Below are 20,567 nucleotides of genomic sequence, written 5' to 3'. Positions count from 1 at the left end.
CAGTCTTGTGTGAACCAAATTAATGCACCTGCATGGGATTTGAATTGATTACCCTCCAACCCAGCTCGAAGAGGCAGTTGGAGTCACCTTTTTGCGGCATGATCTGAAGTACCTGCTTCTCTCCATGATCTGGTGCCTCATATATTATTTACTGATCCAATCCGCCGACCTTACTAGTCTGGACTGCCTGAGGATCCCCTGTGTGGGCGACAAAACAACGAGCAGCAGCATCATGTGATTGCTTCTTTATTTCCCCGGACTGCATGCTCAAATTGTCTTTGCAATGCTTAGCAGGAGTGGTCTCTAGCGGCTGTGAGTGGATGTGATGAATCCTGATCCCAAGCATACTTGCAGCGTGATAATGCTGCTCTCTCTTTGAGAAGCTGTCGAGCAGAGAGCTTCCATTGAGGCTTCGCGGTGATGTATTTACTCTGTACTTGCAGTTAGTGGATGCCCGGGGTCTGGTGGCACCTGGAAGAGATGGATAACCTGCGCTAGTGTAGCTGAGTAACGTGGTGCAGGCGCCGTGGATTAGCCAGTGGATAGTGGGCAACCTTGCCCCGAACTCGACTACTGACAGTGCCCGTCTACAAGGAGGAAAAAGAAACCTTTGAGGTGCGGCTAGATCACGTGAGGCGCTGGCTGGCAACTGGCCCGAGGGATAGCCGGCTGGACTGGCTCGCCATCATGGATGATGCTCAGAAATTTGACCCATGTTGCCTCTCGACCCCCCCAGAAAATTGGGGACCTGGGATTCGCCGGGCTTCCATCGTCCATCCACCTCTTTCCGCACCTAAGCCGACGCACCAGCCATCATCCTATATTTTTTGTCCCGTAGTAAACTTTTTCACCTCTCCTTTCTCCATTCCATCTCCATCTCCAATCCAATCTCCTCCCAACCTCCAAAAGCTACCTCTTGCTCCTTTCCTTGGGACAAGACTTTTTTCCTTCATTTCCTCCTCCTCCGGTTGATCTTGTATTTGTTCCTGTTTAATCAATCACACATCTACGCATATCAATATGCTGGCCTCCAGATTCTCCAGAGCTGTAAGTCGCATCTGAGTAAATCGCGATCCGGTCCCGGGATAGCTTCCTCAAACATCTCTCCAGACTCTGTCGAGCTCAATGCTAACTTGTACCAGCTTCCCAGGGCAACCTCAGCAGCCTCGCGCTCTGCAGGTTTCCTGCGCGCTAGGACTGTCGCCCCTACCTTTGCCCGGTTCGAGTCAACCGGCTCTGAGGAGAAGGTTAAGGGTGCTGTCATTGGTATCGATCTGGGTACCACCAACTCGGCCGTTGCCATCATGGAAGGCAAGGTCCCTAAGATCATCGAGAACTCAGAAGGTATGGTTGACCCTTACCCCCAATGCTTGCGCTCTGATGAGCATGGATGTCTTTGCAGTCGTGCTGACTAGAACTTCTCACATCAGGTGCTCGTACTACCCCTTCAGTCGTCGCCTTCGCCGAGGATGGTGAGCGGTTAGTCGGTGTCGCTGCCAAGCGCCAGGCTGTTGTCAACCCCGAGAACACTCTCTTCGCCACCAAGCGTTTGATCGGACGCAAGTTCACCGATGCTGAGGTCCAGCGCGACATCAAGGAGGTCCCCTACAAGATCGTCCAGCACACCAACGGCGATGCCTGGGTTTCCGCCCGCGGCCAGAACTACTCTCCCTCCCAGATCGGTGGCTTTGTCCTCAACAAGATGAAGGAGACTGCCGAGGCTTACCTGAGCAAGCCCGTCAAGAACGCCGTTGTTACCGTCCCTGCCTACTTCAACGACTCTCAGCGTCAGGCCACCAAGGACGCCGGTCAGATCTCTGGCCTCAACGTCCTCCGTGTCGTTAACGAGCCCACTGCTGCTGCTCTGGCCTACGGTCTTGAGAAGGAGGCTGACCGCGTTGTCGCTGTCTACGATCTTGGCGGTGGTACCTTCGATATCTCTATTCTCGAGATCCAGAACGGTGTCTTCGAGGTCAAGTCCACCAACGGTGACACCCACCTTGGTGGTGAGGACTTCGATATCCGCCTGGTCCGCCACATGGTTGAGCAGTTCAAGAAGGAGTCTTCCATTGACCTGTCCAACGACCGCATGGCCATCCAGCGTATCCGTGAGGCTGCTGAGAAGGCCAAGATTGAGCTTTCTTCTTCCCTCCAGACCGATATCAACCTGCCTTTCATCACCGCCGACGCTTCCGGCCCCAAGCACATCAACATCAAGATGACCCGTGCTCAGCTCGAGAAGATGGTCGACCCCCTCATCACCCGCACCATCGAGCCCGTTCGCAAGGCTCTTAAGGACGCCAACCTCCAGGCCAAGGACATCCAGGAGGTCATCCTGGTTGGTGGTATGACCCGCATGCCCAAGGTCTCCGAGTCGGTCAAGAGCATCTTCGGCCGTGATCCTGCCAAGTCTGTCAACCCCGACGAGGCCGTCGCCATCGGTGCCGCCGTCCAGGGTGCCGTTCTCTCTGGCGAGGTCAAGGACCTGCTCCTGCTCGATGTCACTCCTCTGTCCCTCGGTATCGAGACCCTTGGTGGTGTCTTCACCCGCCTGATCAACCGCAACACCACCATCCCCACCAAGAAGTCCCAGGTCTTCTCCACCGCTGCCGACTTCCAGACTGCTGTTGAGATCAAGGTCTACCAGGGTGAGCGTGAGCTCGTCAAGGACAACAAGCTCCTGGGCAACTTCCAGCTTGTTGGCATCCCTCCTGCGCACCGTGGTGTGCCCCAGGTCGAGGTCACCTTCGACATTGACGCTGACTCCATTGTCCACGTCCATGCCAAGGACAAGTCCACCAACAAGGACCAGTCCATCACCATTGCCTCTGGCTCTGGTCTCTCCGACTCCGAGATCCAGCAGATGGTTGAGGACTCTGAGAAGTATGCCGAGGCCGACAAGGAGCGCAAGACCTCCATCGAGGCCGCCAACCGCGCCGACAGCGTCCTGAACGATACCGAGAAGGCCCTCAACGAGTACTCCGACAAGCTCGACAAGACCGAGGCTGACCAGATCCGCGAGAAGATCACCTCTCTGCGCGAGTTCATCACCAAGAGCCAGGCTGGCGAGGGCACTGCCACCGCTGCCGACATCAAGGAGAAGACCGACGAGCTCCAGGTTGCCAGCCTGAACCTCTTCGACAAGATGCACAAGGCCCGTGCCGAGTCTGGTGAGAGCCAGTCCTCCACCTCGGAGCCCGGCGCCGAGGGCGAGAAGAAGGACGAGAGCAAGTAAAGAGGAGCCTTAGTCTGAGATTTCCTTTTTCTTATACCCTGAACGATATTTGTTTGACTAGCGTGGAGCGTCACCCATAGATTCTCACTTCTCTTCCCATGTATTTCAACCCTGTACTCTTGAACAACCCTACCCTCATATCTGTGGTCGCGATCGCCCACTCCTGTCTACCTACGTATGTTTATTAATGTAAAAAAAGCAAAATCGGTTGGAGGGGGGGCGTTTTGAGCATCAGACATGTATCTGCTTTTTCTGGCAAAAAGACCTGATGGTCCCTCGGCGGGGACTTGGTGTTCTGAATGACTATGAACATTCTTACTGCATTGGGGGTGGCAAAACCTAGGGGGTTTCCTGGGATGGATTGCATGTAACTACAAGTTGTCATCAGATCAACGTAAAAAATCCCCTCTCTTAAAAGAATATTCAAATAGCCAACACTCTTTGGTTCGTCGAACATGTGATATTCAAATGGGTCGTACCTCTCTCTCGGATGTGCTCTACTTTAAAACACTATGGTAAAGCTGATGTGCACCCGGCATTCCATACACTCTTGCATATGGCTATGCCGTCTTAGTCCCAAACCAACTCCTGAAAACCCATCATCCATCCCTTGACACCATCAACTCCTGCGCCATGAAAACAAACATAGAACTCCTTGGATCACACTTGCAAACGCCCCCCAAAAATACATAGAGAGTTGGAACGCCACATTACGACCGGCTTGGACAGAAGCCCATCGTCGTGTTCTTGGTCACCGGGTCCATCGACCCGATCATCTTTTTCAGGTCGTCTGGTCGCTCGAGGAATGACACAAACATACCGCCTAGCCAAGAGCGGATTCACAGGTCAGCCATCTGATCGGCCATGAGGGAAGGCACACTTGTCATGGTTGGAGCGAGGAAACTGCATAGGATGCAGAGAGAGTGCGGAGTATATCTTACCCTCCATGTGCCAGGCGACATGGCAGTGCATGGCCCAGACGCCCGGGTTGTCGGCCAGGAACCGGATGACGATGTGCGTCTGTGCCGGCACGGTGATGGTGTCGCGGCGCATCGGGTCCTTGAGGTTCCACGTCGTGTTGCCCTCGCCGAACTGGCCTTGGCCCCAGCCTACGACCTGGAAACTGTGCCCTGTTCCGAGAATGGCTGGTTAGCTAACTTGGTTTTTTACGAGATCTTTCTCCCCACCACCAACACCACTGAGGCTTCCATTCATTTCTTAAATCCTCATCTCTCCCTTTTTGGTTCTTTTTTTTTCTTTTGGTCATCTCGTGGTGGGGAAATATTTACCACTGTTGGGCCGAAGTCAGCTGTCATGCATTGGAAAGGGATGAGAGCAAGGGATGGCAAGGGTTGCGCGGAACTTACTGCATGTGAAAGGGATGCTCCATCACATCCATACTACTGATGGCAATCTGGACTCCCTTGTTGGCGTCAGGGAGGAGCAGGACCTGCTGGTCAAGGGGGAACTCCCAGCTGTTATAACCACCTGCCTTTCCCGCGACGAACGACTGGTTGAGGGTCTGCCAGATCTGAGCGTCCGTCTCAAGCGGACTCCACGATGTCTATCACCACAACATCAGCTCTCCGAAAGAGTTCTCTCGATTACAGGCAAATCAAGGAATGTCGACCTACCCTGTTGATAAAGATCCGGTTGATGTTGCCCGCCTGTCGGAACTGAAAGAAGATCGAATACGTGTTGTTGGCCGTCACGTTCAAGGCATCCTCCTTGTCCATCGGCTTGGGCATGTCGAAGGGCATGTCGTCGCAGCCCTCCCAGACGTTGCCCCGGAGCAGGTTGTTCTCGATGCCGTACGGGTTGGTCACGTTGCCCGCCACGCCGATGGGCTCCGCGCTGGGGTCGGCGCCCGCGTACGACAGGATGCCGCGCGCCTGGTAGCCGATGCTGTCGAGGCCCGCGCTCACGTACGTCGTGAAGGGCAGGAAGCAGGTCTGCGGCAGGGTGGCGCGCATGTAGTAGTTGCCCGCGGTCTGGTTGGCCGTGACGAGCACCGAGTAGCGCTGGCCGATGTTGAGGTACACCCCGCGGGCCAGGATGGGCTCGATCTCGACGCCGTCCATCTCGACGATGGTGACGTTGTGGTTGTCGATGCTGAACCAGAAGGACATGAAGGACGAGTGGTTGATGAGGCGCAGGCGCGTCGTCTTGCCCTTCTCGACGGTCGTGTTGTACAGCCTGCCGCCCGTGCAGGGGGGCGCCTTGTCCCAGAGCGAGTTCGTCGCGTTGTACGTCGTCGACGTGACGCTGCAGTTGAAGGTGTGCTGGCCGTTGATGATGAAGTTGTCTGCCAGAGGCTCGACGCCGGCCTCGGTCGGGGACCAGAAAGATCCCGGCTGGAGGTACGAGTCGACAAGCTGCCAAGCGGTCAGTAAGTCAGGTACAGTACACCCTCACTCGCCCTCAGGCGAGCTTAGACGAGCCAAGGGATACTGACGACGGTCGCGTAGGTGTGGTAGTGGTCACCGACAAACACCACCTTTTCGTCATCGTACTTGGGAACCTTCTCCTGAGGATCATGGACCACCTGCAGCAACTTGTTAGCGGACTGCCCTCTCTTTTTGGAGCCAGCGTGACAGCATGGGGGGACGAATACATACAATGGGGCCAAACAGACCGTCGGTGTAATACACAGACTGGTGAGCATGGTACCAAAATGTTCCTCGCTGGTTGACGGGCCGAAACTCGTAAGTGAAACTCTTGCCTGGAGGAATCCCGCACTGGGTAATCCCCTGGACACCATCCATGACCGTTGTGTTCTTCTGATCAATGCCATGCCAGTGAATTGTCATGCTCGTGTTGCTCATCTGGTTGTTTACCACGACCTAGAGGACAGCCAAGGGGTGAGTAAGGACGTTGATATGCCGAGACTCAATCTTGAGAGCACAGCAGAGCCTGGAGGGTCTCGGGCACCATACCTTGATCGTATCGCCGGTGTTGGCCTGAATCAGGGGTCCGGGTGACTGCCCGTTGATCAAAATCATCGGCTTATAGACACCGTCGGGCGCCGCATAGGCCTGCGTGATATTAAGCACATAGTTGCGGGTTGTGGTCTCGCTGGAGATGGCAAAGTTAGTCGCGAGGTTGAGCTCGGCCGAGTTGATGAGCTTGTCGGCAGTGACAGTAGGCAGCGTCTTTGGCAGCCCAAATGTGTTTGGCTCCTGGCTTATCGTAATGTAAGTGTTGTTTCTGTGCAAGCCCAGGCCGAGTCCGAGTCCCAGACCCAAACCGATGAGCGCAAGGATAAACACCACAACCGTCAGCAAGAAGGTGCGCAGTGAGACGCTCTTTTTCTTCTTGTGCCCGTCAGGGCCATTGGGAATGAAGACGTCCGATTCTCCTGCGTGTCGAACTTGGTCATCTCCCACCTTCTCGGCCATACTTGATGACTCGGGCATGTCGCCGACAGCCTTGAAGAACAAGGTCCCAAAACGAGCGTGAACGAGTGAATGAGTACATTGCCGAGAGGGCACACTTTAGCAAGAGCACGTAGGGCATGTATATATTGAGGCAAGGGAGCAAGGGAATAGACGGGGCGGTTCCAATACGGCCTATTGCTGGCGTACGTCGAGTGCATTCCAACTGTCTGCTAGGTGCTGGTGAGGAATGCCAGCCTCAATTTGTCGCGTGTTGGCGCGAGCGGAACAGACGACGAACTGGTCACTGTGGAGTGGGCTATGCAGGCTAAAACTATGTCTTGTCTCATGCTTAGATGAAGGCGAAGGAATGTAATTGACGGGAGTGCTCTCGAGGAATCTAGACAACCGGCTGCTACCGTCCAAACCCAAACCATCCCCTCTTTTGTGGTTTCTCCTCCGGCTGGGACGCCGACTGTGGAGCGGGCTGCTCTTTGGATGGTGCCTGAGACCTCGCCTTCTTGCTGGGGTAGTCTATGTAATTCCAGGCGATGTCCAAGAAGAGAGGCTTGACCGGGATGGTCTGCAGTCTGGGTGGGTATTCCACGATGTTCTCCAGATCCAACTGCTCGGCCGGGTAGACCCCTAGTCGGTCGCTCAAAGGTGCCGCGCTCGGCGGGAAGCTTCCCTGGACAGCCTTACTTCGCAGCTTCGCGATGTCCACCAGCGCACGGCAGCGTTGAACCTCGCCCTGCAGTACCTTATGGAGGAATCTGGCGTCATCTTGGCAGACACGAATGTCTCGAACGGGAGACGAAGAATTCTCATTATCGGAGAGATGCGGTAGAGCTTCTTCACTCCGGTCAAAGGCGTATTTGGTGAGCGCCAGCGCGTTCTCGGGGTTGCCCACCATGGAATGAGAGCGGGCAATAGCCAGTGACCTGCGCGTAGAGAGTCAGCCACCTGCAGAGGAGAGCCCGGGATCTTTAAGTCTAAACTTACTTGAGCGCCGTGAAGTAGTTGAAGGCGGCGTCCAATTGAGTGGCGAGTTGCTCATCAGCTGCCACACCCGGTAATTCCTTGATCGATTCCAGACTCTGCAAAGTTCCATCGTACAGCACCACCTTCTCCTTGAGCCGCGCGATAACACGACCGGGGGCGTCCATCTTCGCTTCGTCCTGGTCCGTGGGTCGTTTCGAGGCCTTCCTTCTGGACGCTGACGCGCCATCCAATAGAGCACCGTCATATTCGCCAGTCATGATTCGGTTGCGGCCAATTCTCCAGCTGATCATCTCGTAGCCCACGGCTGTTCTGGTGATGTAAAGGCTTTGCATGCGCTGGTCACCCTGATCGACCTTTTCAGCCTTGAGCTCGTCGATTGCCTGTTTAGTGGCATCGACAGCATCTTGGCTCACAATGAGCACGTCATCGTAGGCTGCGGCCATCTCTTTCGGCGACAGCTCAGACTTTGAGGTCAAGCGCTCCTTGAGGCGTGCCTTGGCTGTCTCCAGGGACGCCCACGAGGTAGCAATGGCGGCATCTTCAATGCGGACTTCCCGAGATCTCCAGGTGAGAGTTTTGGAGGCGCTCTCGGCACCCGAAAGACCTTGCTCCTCATCTTGTTCCCCCTGTCTCAGCACATTAGGATCCAGATGATTCACCAGGGCCACAAGAGCGTCATCGGATTGCGGAAACGCCCTGCGAGCGATGGCCGGGATAGGCAGTGACCGTGGGGTCTTGAGTTGATATGCAGCGTATCGGATGGAGGGGTCGATGGTTTCCGATAGCAAGTCTTTGAAGATGTCGGCCCTTGACGTCGTGGACAGTGCGCTATAGATGACACGCGCAGTAGCGAAGCTGCGGAGGCATGGCTCCCAGCTCTGCTTTTCAAACTGTGCCGCGCCTCTCATCAACGCAGCGTACGCTCTGGCTTCAAGTATATCGGCTTCAGTAGCTCCGCTTGCGCTCTCGGAAAGTACGCCGGCAAGATGCTCGGCGGTCTTGGCAGCTTTATCGAGGCGTGAGACGATGTGAGATCGAGTGTGTCCGGAGATGCCCTTCTTGTCGGCCGTATGGGTATTTTTCATAACCATAGCATGCGCCCAAGCGCGTTCGGCAGCCAGCAGTTGGAGATGGAGATATCTGGAACAGACAAATGTTAGCAGCAGGAAAAGAGCAAGAACAAGAAGAGAGCGCAATGCCATACTCATCGTTGCCGCGAACCTGTTCCGCAGTCACCTTCTCCTTGACATGGAACTTGCCGCGGTTCTTTGTTGCAATGCTGAGTTTCCTGCGACATTTGAGAAGTCGGGTGGCTAGCTGGGTCCGATAGGTCGAGTGGTCGCCGTAGAGCAGCGCCTTGTCTCTCGATGAGACGACGAACTTCGTGATGTTCATGGCACAGCTTCTCGATCGGTCCGGGAGGTTGGGGGGGGAGACCGAGAGTACCGTTTCTTGTCGCTGCGACCTACCGAGAGTGGTAGGAGTTCAGATCTGTGCCCCTTCTTCTGGACGAGCGAGTCGCGTGGGACCGACAATTGAGAGTGACAAAGTGATGCAAAAGACGGCATCAACTGCTGTTTTGCTGGTGTGGGGTATCTACGATTTGTTCGCAGGGAATATCATTGATGCCCCGCCAATTCTTGTGTGCCCCACGCGCTGCCAGCTGCGGCGTGGTGCGTCCCAAGGCGTTCCAGTTACGTGCGCTCTCACGTGAGCTGGTCTGTGAACCTCTTTTGGAGAGAACAGGACTGGTGTCTGCTATGTTAAGGTAGCTTTACACATGGAAATGAAGTATAACTAGGAATATACACTGAAATTAGACTCTGAGCAAAGAGAAGAGGCTTTCTATAAGAATGTGTGGATTAGATTAAAATAGGTATCTGTATGAAATTAAGAGAAGGTAGATTGTGTTGAAGAGAGGGTTAATAGTAATAAAATCAGCCCCATTCTCACCAGTCAGCTTGTTTAGTATAATGGTTAGTATCTATCGCTTCCAACGATAGGGTCAGGGTTCGATTCCCTGGACAAGCAATCACTATTTTTTTTTCCCCCGCTTGCGTTTTGCACCATTTTGTTTGTCTTACTTCGTAGGAAGGAGCCAATCGCCAAACTAAATCCCAATGCTAGGGTTTCCACGCACCATCCGACCCTTCTGAACATTGTCGAACAGTCGCATTGTGCACCATCTGGCGGGCTCAAAACCAGCTAGCTCCTACGGAGTACGGACTAAGTTAGCACCTGAGGGCAGGGCAGGCGGTGGGTGGCGGCATTTCAATTCCATGCTACATTAGGTAGGTACGGACTTATCTAATCGGCAGCCCAGCACTGGAGATCGCCGAATAGCACCAAGTCAGTGCACCTACTCCGTAATCTCCAGGGCCGTGGTACATCTGTTAGCGTGGTCGGCCCCCCTGCCAACATGTATTCTAGATCCCGAGCCGACCTGATAGAAATCATACCATTTTTTTGAGATCCCCTTCCTTCATTGAAATACTTCCTTTACGACAAGACCCCGGCCTTAGCATCTACACCCTCGCGGCAGGATCTTCCCCCTCCCCATTTCCTGACCGTCAAGCCACGCAGTGCACTTTCTCCTTTCTTTTGAAAAGCCGGTATCATGTTTTGAACTTGTCAGCCAGCCTTCCAACTGGTACCTTCACGTCTCGCAGCCTGGATATCCGAGGACAAACTTCCCACGATCTCCGACGATACGACCTTCTTACCTGCTTTCCTCGCTGGCCCTTCTCACAATGATCTGGCGTCTTACCCCAAGACCTTAGCAGAGTTTGGCTTCTCCATATATCCCAGATGCCAATGCTCGAAAGGACGGCTGTGGTCCTAGAACCATGCACGTTGCAGCGAGTTCTACCCTCCGCCAGCCACTCCGGCAAGAAGTCACGGGAGCTCCGTACTAGTTTTTGGCATCATGGCTCTCCTGACATTGAGCTGGCACAGCTCAGCCAGGCCTTGATGCCAGTGTCCTGGAATGCCATCGACTTGTTTACGCCAAATCCTCCCAAAGCCGAGCCACTGGCTGCCTCGCCCTTCCTACTCGACTTTCTCTATCCCCAGAAGAGTCTTTCGTTCTTGCGTAGGTTTGTGCCAGGGACGGTCGGTCGTTATGAGGGACCAAGGCAAATTCAAAAAGTCCCTCTGCGACTATACGCTTCGTCAGCTCCGACCCATTTGGCGGAAATCGTATCACATACTCTCGACGACCGCGCCAATGTTGGCGCCAGGTGCCGCGATGATGACGACGCGACTCTGCCGAAGGATATCCCAATGGCCGAGACAGCTGTCCTAAACCAAGATCCGTTCTTCGCCCAGTTCGGTGACCCCGACGAATACCACCTCTCCGACCCTACCGAGCTCCGACGATACCTGTCTATACCAGCGTCTTCTGATATGACCCAGAGACTAGACAGTGTGTGGAGGATGTACAATAACCTCCCCATCAATCTCAAACCTGAATTCCAGGGCGATGTGCTAGTTTACCTGTCAAATTCGACTCGCGTCACCGAGGCTTGGCGAATCTCGGAGATGTTCGCATCTATGAAAGATGACCTGTGGGAAGATCGCGTCCTGGCGCCAGCCATCAAGGCAGAGATCATGCTGCAAAATGCTCCTCATGCACTGTCTCTATTCAAACGCGCCCTGACCACCAAACACATAAGCGCGGGCATCGGGGCGTTGATCGCTCACTCCCTGAGGACATCAGCTTGGGAAACTTTGAGTGCGGTCTGGCAGCTATATGTTGAGGTTACAAAACAGGAAACCCTCAAGACAGAGGAACTCAAAGACGCTGTTGCCATCCCTGACCTTGGCGACAAGCTCACCTTTCTTGCTGGTCACATCGGTACATCTTCCAAAAACCCATCAGACTCCCGCCCGTACGAAGCTTTGAGCACCTTTCTGCGTTGCTTCTCCAGGGAGTGTCTAGGGCTTGTGATGCCTCAAGAGGCTGCTGGATTCGTCCGCTGGCTGAAGGACCCCCTCCTGTATGAAGACTTCATCCGAGCTTGCGTGGAGAAACGGGACAAGGAGACGGCTGCGCGAGCGTACCGTGAATACCGGGCTCTTCCTGGGGTGCGAGTACGTATTGCCATCTTGAAGGCCATGGTCCAGCATGTGTTTTATCCCGACGATCTGGCAGGGATGGAGCAGGTGATGAAAGATTGGTATATTCGTTACGGAAGGCTTGATCGCTGGGCATATTCCAAATTCCTAGCGTTCTATGCCCGGCGTGGGGATGTTGCTTCGGTGTATCGTTTGTGGAACGAGTTCACAAGGGAATACCCTGACGCCATTTCAACCCACGACGATACCTTCACACACCTGTTGAACGTGCACCTTAGCCATCGTGATTTGGCAAAGGTTCAGCAGACGTTTGACGAAATCGAGGCGACCTACAACATCGAGCCTAACACTGCGTGTTGGAATATCCTGCTTCGCACCTACATCAAGGCTGGGCAGTATGATGCTGCCGCCAAGTGTTTCAGTGACCTATGCAAAGCGGTGGTCCCCGACAAGTACACATTTGGTACGATAATGTGGGCGTCTGCTAACAGGGGAGATCTCGACCTTACTCTTCAGCTCTATAAGATGGCCCAAAGCCGGGGAATAGAGCTCACGGTTTCGATTGTTGACAGCGTGGTCCAAGCATACTGCCACAACGAGCGCTTCACGGAAGCCGAGGAGCTGTCTTTGGCCACAACCAAGGAGAGGAAGTTACAGGGCAGCTATTCCTCGCTCTGGAACACCCTGCTACATTTCTTCGCGGAACAACGAGATCTCACGTCTGTCCATCGCGTTCTCAACACCATGACCGAACTAGGGCTTGCTTACACTGGCGAGACGTACAGCGAGCTTCTCCGTGCCCTGCTGAACTGCAAGCAGCCTCATCAAGCGCTCCATCTTCTTGGTGTGGCTCAGAAGGATGGTATCTTCAACCCTACACCCGAGCATTATGTGCAGCTCATGGCCGGGTTTCTCCGGACTAGGGAGCCTCACATGGCTCTTCAGGTCAATCAGATGATGTACAAAATGGGATTTCGCCAGAGCAGCGAACGCATGCTAGTGGTCCTCAACGCTTTACGTAGATGGAGGGACATACCTCCTCGTAACCGGGAAAAGGACACCAACTACCTGGCAAACGCAATGCGGGAGTTCTACCGGTCACTTGGGAAGGACAAGCCTCAGCGACAGCGCGGAGGTGTCGCCGGCAAGCCAGACGATCTCTCGTCTCACTTCTCGACCATGATGTTTCTGTTCACTCAGATAGGCGCATTTGCCTCGGTGCGCGAGCTTGTTCACCTCTACCGGCACACGCTCGGCCAAGGTTCGGACGACAGCCCGTTGCCTTTGAGACTATTGCGCACTTTGATGGTCTCTGACTTTTGCGAGGGTAATCATGACAACGTCAAGTCGACGTGGGATTATATCTTCCAGCAAGCCTGTATCCGCGGGCGCCCGGCTGGGCCCCTCTCCCTTCAATCGCATGACGATGCCGAGCTTGTCGCGGAGAGTCGGGATCTAACGAAGGGCAACGCGGGTGGCATCGTACCTGCATGGCGATACTCCCTCGTCATTCCCTTGAGAACGATGTACCGCCTCTACACGAAGGAAAATGATTCTGACAGCCTCATACGGATTACCAACCAGGTGCTCGCTGAGGGCTTCGAGATCGACAACAAGGGCTGGAACCACTACGTCCAGTGTCTTGCCCTCATGAAGCGTTGGAAGGAGGCCTTCTCCGTGTGCAACCAACGGCTGATGCCAGGGTGGGCTGGATGGGCCACCATCCGCGCGCGGCGGAAGGGCAAGAACCTGCTCCCACTGGAGCTGAGGCGCCTGGGCAGGAACCCGCGATTCCTTAGGCCGATCTCGTATACCTTGATCATTCTAGCGCGGGAATACGGCCAGCTGGAACAGCTTACGCCTCTGTCCGCAGAAGCATCGAGGCTGTTCAAGGAGATCAACGAGGAGTGTCCGCTCCTGGTGCATGCCATCCGCACCATGATACGAACTGGTTCGACAATCGAGGAAGAGCTGCTCGGTGACGCTGACGGTCTCCGCGCCGATGGTGCGGAGGCGGAGCGCGGACTGGACAGTTTTGGACTGTCTATGAAGGCGCCTAGCGTCCCGAGGCTCGAGGTTCGGCAGCCCGGGCGTCAACAGGACGCCTTCGAAGCAGCAATGAAGAAGCCAAATCTCGCAAAGTTTGAGGGCTATTCAGCCGTGCAGGCGCCATCAGAAGCAGCATCCTCACCAGTAGCATCGACGGCTGAGGTCACCGAGACCCAGGCACAGGAGCCAGAACGCCCGGGGCCTGCTGCCAAGTACCCTGGTTTCCGGAAGCTCCGCACGGTACCCAAAACCAACAACCCCAAGAGATCGAAGAGGGCGGACATGGGGGACGATGTCATCATTGAACCCGTCGCCCCGCAACTGGGCAGTGCAGATCAGTCTGCGGGGCCGCAAGTCTTTGCTGCAAAGGGAGAGCGGAAGGGGTCGTCCAACGTCCACGATTATACGCGACCCAAGACCGGCCAAGACCGGAGTCGTGGCCTTGCGGTGGAGGGAGAGAAAGAGAAAGCGAGACAGCGAGAGCCTGTGCTTGTATGATCAGTTTTGTGGGGGGTGGATGGATAGAACGATGGTTCTGAGGGCTCTCGAATCATTTCGTGATGCCACTCGACCTATTTATAGAATAATACCATTTACGTTCTGTACAACACCTCGACGATATAGAGATACGAGCCTCCCGAATAATATATTACTCATGATACATACGCTTTTGTAAAGTCGAGACATACACAAAGTGAATTAATTCGTTATTGAATCTGGTATTGGTTGTGGTAGTAGTATCAACTTGGCCATGCCATATGTACGTTAACATTCACGAGACAAATATGAAACAAAATGAAATATCCAGTGAGCCGGCCTTCCTGTCTATGGCACCAAGACAAACCCCCCAGCCAGATCATCTCGTACAGCGTTCTTCTTCTCCCCCATGAGGCCATGCATGACCATGGCTACGGGACCAATCAGTCTTGCATCCTCGTAGAATCGCCTAGCTCTTCGCCCGGCGAGCCTGAACCCTGCTCCTGCGGCTGCACGCCCAGTGACCGCAGTCTCTGCGAGAGGAGGCCCTCAGCCACGCCGCCGGGGGATGCGCCGCTCCCCAGGCCGCTAGAAGCAAACATGTTCCCGCCGTAGCCCAGGTCACCCTTGCTGAGCTTGTTGTACCGGCTGGCAACGTCCTCCCACGACCCGGCGGCGGCGGCGGAAGGACCAGACATCGACAACCCGGACTCTGTCGTAGCGTTCGAGTCCTTGGTCGCAGGCCGGCTCGGGTGCGAGGCTGTGCTCTCGCTCGCATAATCGCCGTCACTGGCCCTGATGAGGCCCAGAGGGCACGCTTCCACCGGTGCGTTGCTGCCGACAGCCTGGAAGGGGGACGACGAGTCGTGATAGCTCATCCTCTTGCTGCTGCTGGTGCTGGGCACAGGCGGCGACAGGGCATCAAAGGGGTCAAAGCCCGGGTTGTGGTTGCCAAAGGACCAGCCCGAGCTGCGCCTGCGGTATGCCTTCTCCACGGCGAGCATCGCCCCCGGCCCCGTGGTCTGGCTGGTAGGGGGATGCATCACGCGGATGGGCTTGTACGGGGTGAACCTAGGTTCGGGAAAGGTGAGCTCGTTGCGGAGCTTTTCCTTGCCGTCCGGCACCCGGTTGGCAAAGACGACGCGGATGTTTTTGTAGAGATAGAAACGCCCCTTGGAGGGGCAGCAGATGTGCAGATGGATCAGGTAGCGCAGGATAGGCCGGTCGCTGGGGACAGAGTCTTTGATTTCCGGGACGCTGTCGATGATGGGGCCGGCAGAGTAGCTACGCTGCCGAATAAACGTCTTGGTTCCGGGCTCCATGCCCGCTAGGTCATACGGGATCAGGAAGAGCTTGACTGCAGTCTTGTTCTGGTTCTTGATGATGATCTGCAGCTGGCCCTTTTCCGGAATGCGATACGCACCGCCAGGAGGAGCTCTCGGAGAGCCCGATCTTCGTTTCGGCCTCGTCGTCTTGGAACTTTCGCGGTCAGAGGTGTTCTGAGGGACACCGTCCATCTCCATCTCATCCTCTCTCGCCCTTCTTGCAGAATTTCGACTCTGCTGTTTCCGCCGAGCACGCAGGTCCTCTTCTAGGTTGGGCAGGCCGTTTTCCAGGTCGACCTGACCAACGTAGGGGCTCGGGCCGTCCTCCGCCTTCGAGCGACCATGAGGAGTGTTGGAGTAGCTATAGAAGACGGCAGAGAAAGGCAATGTTACATGAGCTGGGCACCGAAGGCTCGCCTTGCATTTTCCGAGGCCGAGCACGCCTATTTGGGCCATGAAATCGAGTGGCTTGGACGGCGTCGTGGACATGCGGCCTCTGAGGATGCTCTCCTCGTATGAGCCAACCATGGAGGCATGTTGCAGGGGTGAGTTCTCGGTGCTTAAAGATGGCCTCCGAGAGCGGAGAGACGGCGTCTGAGGTGCAGAGGTGGCCGGCGAGAAATTGGGCGTGGATGTTAGGGACCGTCGGGGTTGATGAGCTTGATAAGGGAAGGCGGCGTCTCTGCGAAGCCCTGAGACATGACGCTGCTGTGAGAGGTGAAAAGACGGAGATGGGGAATGATGAGTCACTATGTGTCTTCGGACACTCTTGGGTGTGAGATCGATGTTGTTCAGGGGCAGTGATAGTTCGAGATCCTCGTTGCTCTCTGACTGCACCAAGGGACTTGTCGGAGGTTTGTATACAAAGCTGGAGGAGAGGGAGGAAGAAAGAGACGAAAGAGCAGATCTCGTTTCCTCGGACCTGGGAGTGAAGGCAGTCCTTCTGTCGAAGGCGAAAGGGGTAAAGTGGCGTGGGGGTGATGTTGAAAGCCATGGATCGTTGTTTGCAGGGAAAGGTTTGGGAGCAGAACTCAGACTAGACTCCTGAGCATGAATGGTCCGTTCCGAAGGCGTTCCAGGCAGTGTGAAGTCACCGCTGTGCAGGGCAGACCTCGGACGCTCGATATCAAGTCCATTCTGCAGCTGCTCAGCAGCCTCAAGTTCAGCCTGGTCTGCTCTCTTTGGAGCATCCTTTTCAGGAGTGATATCTGCCGGTGGTAGCAGCGTGGGGGAGCCCTTAGAAGACGGCCTAGGACTCCTTGTGGGCGATAACGGACCTCCACGTTGGAAGAGTGACTCGAGCTGTAGCCAGAAACGTTAGTTTGGGAGAATGATGTAGGGCCTATGGCGACGGCGTGCACTCACATGTCTATTGGGGACCCACGTTGGGCTCTCACCCCTTTTCAGCCTCTCGATCAACTCAGCTCGATCCGAGCAAGCATTGGCCATGTCCCTCTCAGGCGTCCTGGGAACTGGGCTATCTGGAATAGGGCCCTCACACAGGTCCGTCCGGACGCTCTCTTCTGAGACTTTCCTTGCCAGGAGGTTGTCAGACGAAGGGATCGCAATTGGCCGGGAAGGTTTGTTGTTTGGATTTGCATTTGGAGGAGGAGGTGGCGCTTGGGAAGCCTCCTCCTCCAAGTGATCTTGGAACATGGGCATGGTGAGCAATCAGCAACTCCACCATACCCAACGGCCGCTCAGCCCCATGCAGACAGCAGATCTTATGACAGGCAGTTGTCAAAGACAGCTCGGTCCGAGAGGCTTCTTTATGTGTGGAATAAGGCCGGCTGGACCTTTGTCTCGGGTTCTAGCTCGGAGGGTTACCGGAGCTCCAACATGCTGCTTCCTCCTCGCTCTTTGAAGGTAGTCCGTTCCTCAGCCGTAGAGAGCAAGGTGTTGTGCCGTGGTGAGTCGAGGAGCAGCCGTGTACGTCTTTACAGTCTGGTAAATGAACGAGGAGTTTGCTCGGTGTCTCTTCAAGGGGTGGTGGTCGTAAACCGAATCGAGCTCGGTCAGGGTCGGCGGTGGTCGTGATATAACATCACCATCGGCTCGTGGGTCATTAGGTAATTCTGGAACCCAGTACGCGCTCGGTGGGAAGATCGGGGAGTGCTTTCGGCCCCTCTCTTTCACGAATCAGTGTCCTCTTTTCACAATGTCTGTCCTTCCTTGGGTTCACTCGTGCTTGCAGACCAAGACGCAATCTGTCAGCAAGGGAAAGACGAGGAGGACAGTGTTTGTTGGTCGCCAAAAAAAAGCAATAGATCACACAGGTGACAATGGAGGCCCTGCACCGCCCACGACCCAGCGGGCAACTGCATCATCAGCACCCGCTCTCGCCCTGCTAATCTCTTGTAGCAGGTGACACCTGACCCAACACCCGGGCGGGATCAACGCCAGGGCCTTACTGGCCTAGCGGGACCGGGGACCAGCAGAAAGAAGAAAAGCGGGCGTCAACGACTGGACTCTAGTGGAGGATTAGTGCCGAGAGGGCAGGGATTCAGTGGGAGTGCAGCTCGCCTCACCCACACCACCCTGCCAGGCCACGCATCGCTGGCTCCGCTGGCTCCATCGTGCTCCATTCGCCCATCCCCACCGTTCTCTCCCGCTGTGACTCTTACTCTGCCTTCTGCTTTGCTCTTCCCTTTGGCCCCGAAGCGGTGTTTTGACTGAGCAAGGGTCCTTTCTTACCTGACGAGTTATGATCATAGTGTGTGTGAGTTGTGCAAGTCGGGCGAATCATTCATGGTACCTAAGGTATAGACTGGCTGGCTGGGAAGACCCAAGCATAATTAGTTACAGCACACAGTTGCAGGCCTGGCACCCGAGGACGAATCAGCCCTTTTCCTGTCGAACAAGGTTCAAACCTGCGGGATCGGGTCAAGGACCTCATGTTGTTTGTTAAAGTATGTGGTTCCCGGCAAACTCTTACCAAAGCCTAAACTCCGGCACAAAGATGATGCTGCTCCCTCCATCATGGGCCCGGCTCATCATGAAACTTGCACCTTCTCTCCAGTCTTACCAGGGTGCTGTGACGTTGTGACGCTGTTTCGGCTAGTCTACCTTTCTTGCTTTTACCAGTTAGGTACCTTACTTTACCTCGCTCGGTAGGTACTTTCTTTCAACTCGGTTCGTATACACCCGTCAGTCTACAGTCAGCTCAGCTACAATGGACGAAACTGGGGACACTGGCACACGACCCGCCACATTCCCACTCATCCTGACTGAAGACTACCCGTAGACCTCTTTATCTTCTAACCCGTTGGATTTGTTTGATCTAGTGGTTTATTAGTGCTGAAACCCTGCAGCCGATTCCGGGCGGGCTGTTAGCGCATCTCCTCTCCAAGAGTCAATCATTTCTCCAGACCAGACTACTTCGTACGTGCACAACGCGTCCCGTGGCCCTGCTCACCGCTTTTATCTTATCAGTTTAATAGCTTGCATGAAATCCACCCGACAGAAAAAAGTTGCCCCCACTTGTGACATTGGCAGAAGTGCAGCCATCAACAGGCACCTTTTCCGTCTTTCCATGTGGGAAACAGTTTGTGTAAAGCATACAAAGTGTCCGCCTGGCATTAACCAAAAACAATGGCACCCAAAAGGCCCCTCGAGGCCGCAGAAACCTCGACGGCACCAGAGACCAAGAAGCCCCGCCACGGCTTCCGTGTTGGCCCAGAGAACCTGCCCGACGGCCCTTGGCGGCGCAAAGGTTGGTCGCTCTCCTCCGCCCATACCGCAGTGAACATTGATTGACCTCCCTTTTCCATTTTTTGGAAACAGTGACAAAGATCAAGAAAGACCTGATCCACAAAGCCAAAGTAAAGAAGGAATACGCCAAGATCAAGGCCCAGGAGCAACAAGCAGCCGCCGCCGCCGCCACCACCACCATAGCCGCAGCATCAGCAAACCCAACCTCGGCCGATGGCGCCCAAGACACCGACCCGGAGGCCGATGCGGAGGCCGAGCCCCAAATCCACCCGGAGCGCCAGGCCATGCTAGACGACGACGGCGGCGACGGCGAAGAGGAGGAGGAGGCAGAAGCAGCGCGGGTGGATGGCGACCACGCCAGCGGCAACAACCACCACCACAAGAACAACAGCCGCCGGAGGCGCAACAAGCCCGAGTACTTTGAGAAGCAGCTCGCCGAGGCGGACCGCCGCAAGAAAGAGGCCGAGGAGCGCGAGGCCGAGAGGCAGCGGCGCGAGGAGGAGAAGCAGCGCAAGCTGGCCGAGCGCGAGAGGATACGCAAGGCCATGGCACGGGCGCGGTCGTCGAAAGGCCCTCGCCTTGGCGGCCATCCCAGTGCAAGAGGCGGACGCACTGCTGGTGGTGGTGGTGGTGGCCAGCAGGGCCCGCGCAAGCTTGGCAGGGAGAGCGGTATCCTGCTCGACAAGGTCAAGAAGATGATGGAGAAGTAGTCTTGTTGCCCGGGCCTCATGGCCAAAAGGGGGCCCAAGTGCTCGGCCGGCCCTTTGGGGAAATTCGGCCCGATCGTCGTTACGGTAGTAGCATTCTTGATACCCAATGAATGATTTAGACGCCTTTCGTTTCTCGTGGCAGAGGTAAGGGTGTGCAATGCAAATGCAAGAATCCGGATGGGACTCGCCATAGTCGCACGCAAGCGGGATATCATTAAATATCTAGCATCAAAATGTAGCAGCGAGGCATGGTGCTGAGGCCCGTTCAGACAGACCCCTGCCCATACAAGAAAGTGATAGCCCGAAAACGACAGGAGTAGAAGCCCGTGGCAACCTGAAAATGTGCGTGTTGGATATTGCGCAGCACGCCATACCCAGGGAAGAAAAAAGAGCCCAACGCCGGAGACAATGATCTGTCAGAAGTGCAACCTGAGACTCGTCGTTCTTTCGTGATGAGCTTCGTCATCTTTCATCACCTCTCCAATCGACCAGTCCCACCACTCAAGCCATCCTTCTCGCTCAACTGGTCTCAGATGAAATCAACCGTGTTCCAGCTGCAATGTGAAAAGTACACTAGACCCAAGAGACTGCGAGCATGATCTCTTTC

At 55.3% G+C, this 20,567-nt stretch overlaps 5 protein-coding genes across 5 annotated transcripts; 3 read left to right on the top strand and 2 right to left on the bottom strand.

Annotated features, from left to right (window-relative positions):
- Nucleotides 1-1,020: 1,020 nt before the first annotated feature.
- On the top strand, nt 1,021-3,235 carry E0L32_004920 (uncharacterized protein; the record flags this gene model as incomplete). The annotated part of the gene is made up of 3 exons (XM_031139384.1): nt 1,021-1,047; nt 1,143-1,344; nt 1,431-3,235. The coding sequence occupies 3 exons, from the start codon at nt 1,021-1,023 to the stop codon at nt 3,233-3,235; spliced, it is 2,034 nt and encodes a 677-aa protein (XP_030996801.1).
- An 846-nt stretch (nt 3,236-4,081) lies between these two features.
- E0L32_004919 (uncharacterized protein) lies at nt 4,082-9,006 on the bottom strand (the record flags this gene model as incomplete). The annotated part of the gene is made up of 9 exons (XM_031139383.1): nt 4,082-4,358; nt 4,603-4,799; nt 4,870-5,610; nt 5,691-5,780; nt 5,854-6,078; nt 6,172-6,727; nt 7,029-7,550; nt 7,612-8,751; nt 8,816-9,006. The coding sequence occupies 9 exons, from the start codon at nt 9,004-9,006 to the stop codon at nt 4,082-4,084; spliced, it is 3,939 nt and encodes a 1,312-aa protein (XP_030996800.1).
- Nucleotides 9,007-10,419: 1,413 nt separating this feature from the next.
- Nucleotides 10,420-14,235, top strand: E0L32_004918 (uncharacterized protein; the record flags this gene model as incomplete). Its single annotated transcript, XM_031139382.1, has 1 exon — nt 10,420-14,235. One exon carries the CDS (start codon nt 10,420-10,422, stop codon nt 14,233-14,235), a length of 3,816 nt encoding a protein of 1,271 aa, XP_030996799.1.
- Nucleotides 14,236-14,657: 422 nt separating this feature from the next.
- E0L32_004917 (uncharacterized protein) lies at nt 14,658-17,201 on the bottom strand (the record flags this gene model as incomplete). The annotated part of the gene is made up of 2 exons (XM_031139381.1): nt 14,658-16,841; nt 16,905-17,201. The coding sequence occupies 2 exons, from the start codon at nt 17,199-17,201 to the stop codon at nt 14,658-14,660; spliced, it is 2,481 nt and encodes an 826-aa protein (XP_030996798.1).
- Nucleotides 17,202-19,130: 1,929 nt separating this feature from the next.
- E0L32_004916 (uncharacterized protein) lies at nt 19,131-19,960 on the top strand (the record flags this gene model as incomplete). The annotated part of the gene is made up of 2 exons (XM_031139379.1): nt 19,131-19,251; nt 19,323-19,960. 2 exons carry the CDS (start codon nt 19,131-19,133, stop codon nt 19,958-19,960), a joined length of 759 nt encoding a protein of 252 aa, XP_030996797.1.
- Nucleotides 19,961-20,567: the final 607 nt, after the last annotated feature.

This window comes from Thyridium curvatum (genome assembly GCF_004353045.1).
Source record: "Thyridium curvatum strain D216 chromosome Unknown NODE_24_length_455711_cov_82.946811, whole genome shotgun sequence".
NCBI classification, from domain to species: domain Eukaryota; kingdom Fungi; phylum Ascomycota; class Sordariomycetes; order Thyridiales; family Thyridiaceae; genus Thyridium; species Thyridium curvatum.
The sequence above is the reverse complement of the archived record's forward strand: the minus strand, read 5'-3'. Positions and strand labels throughout refer to the sequence as shown.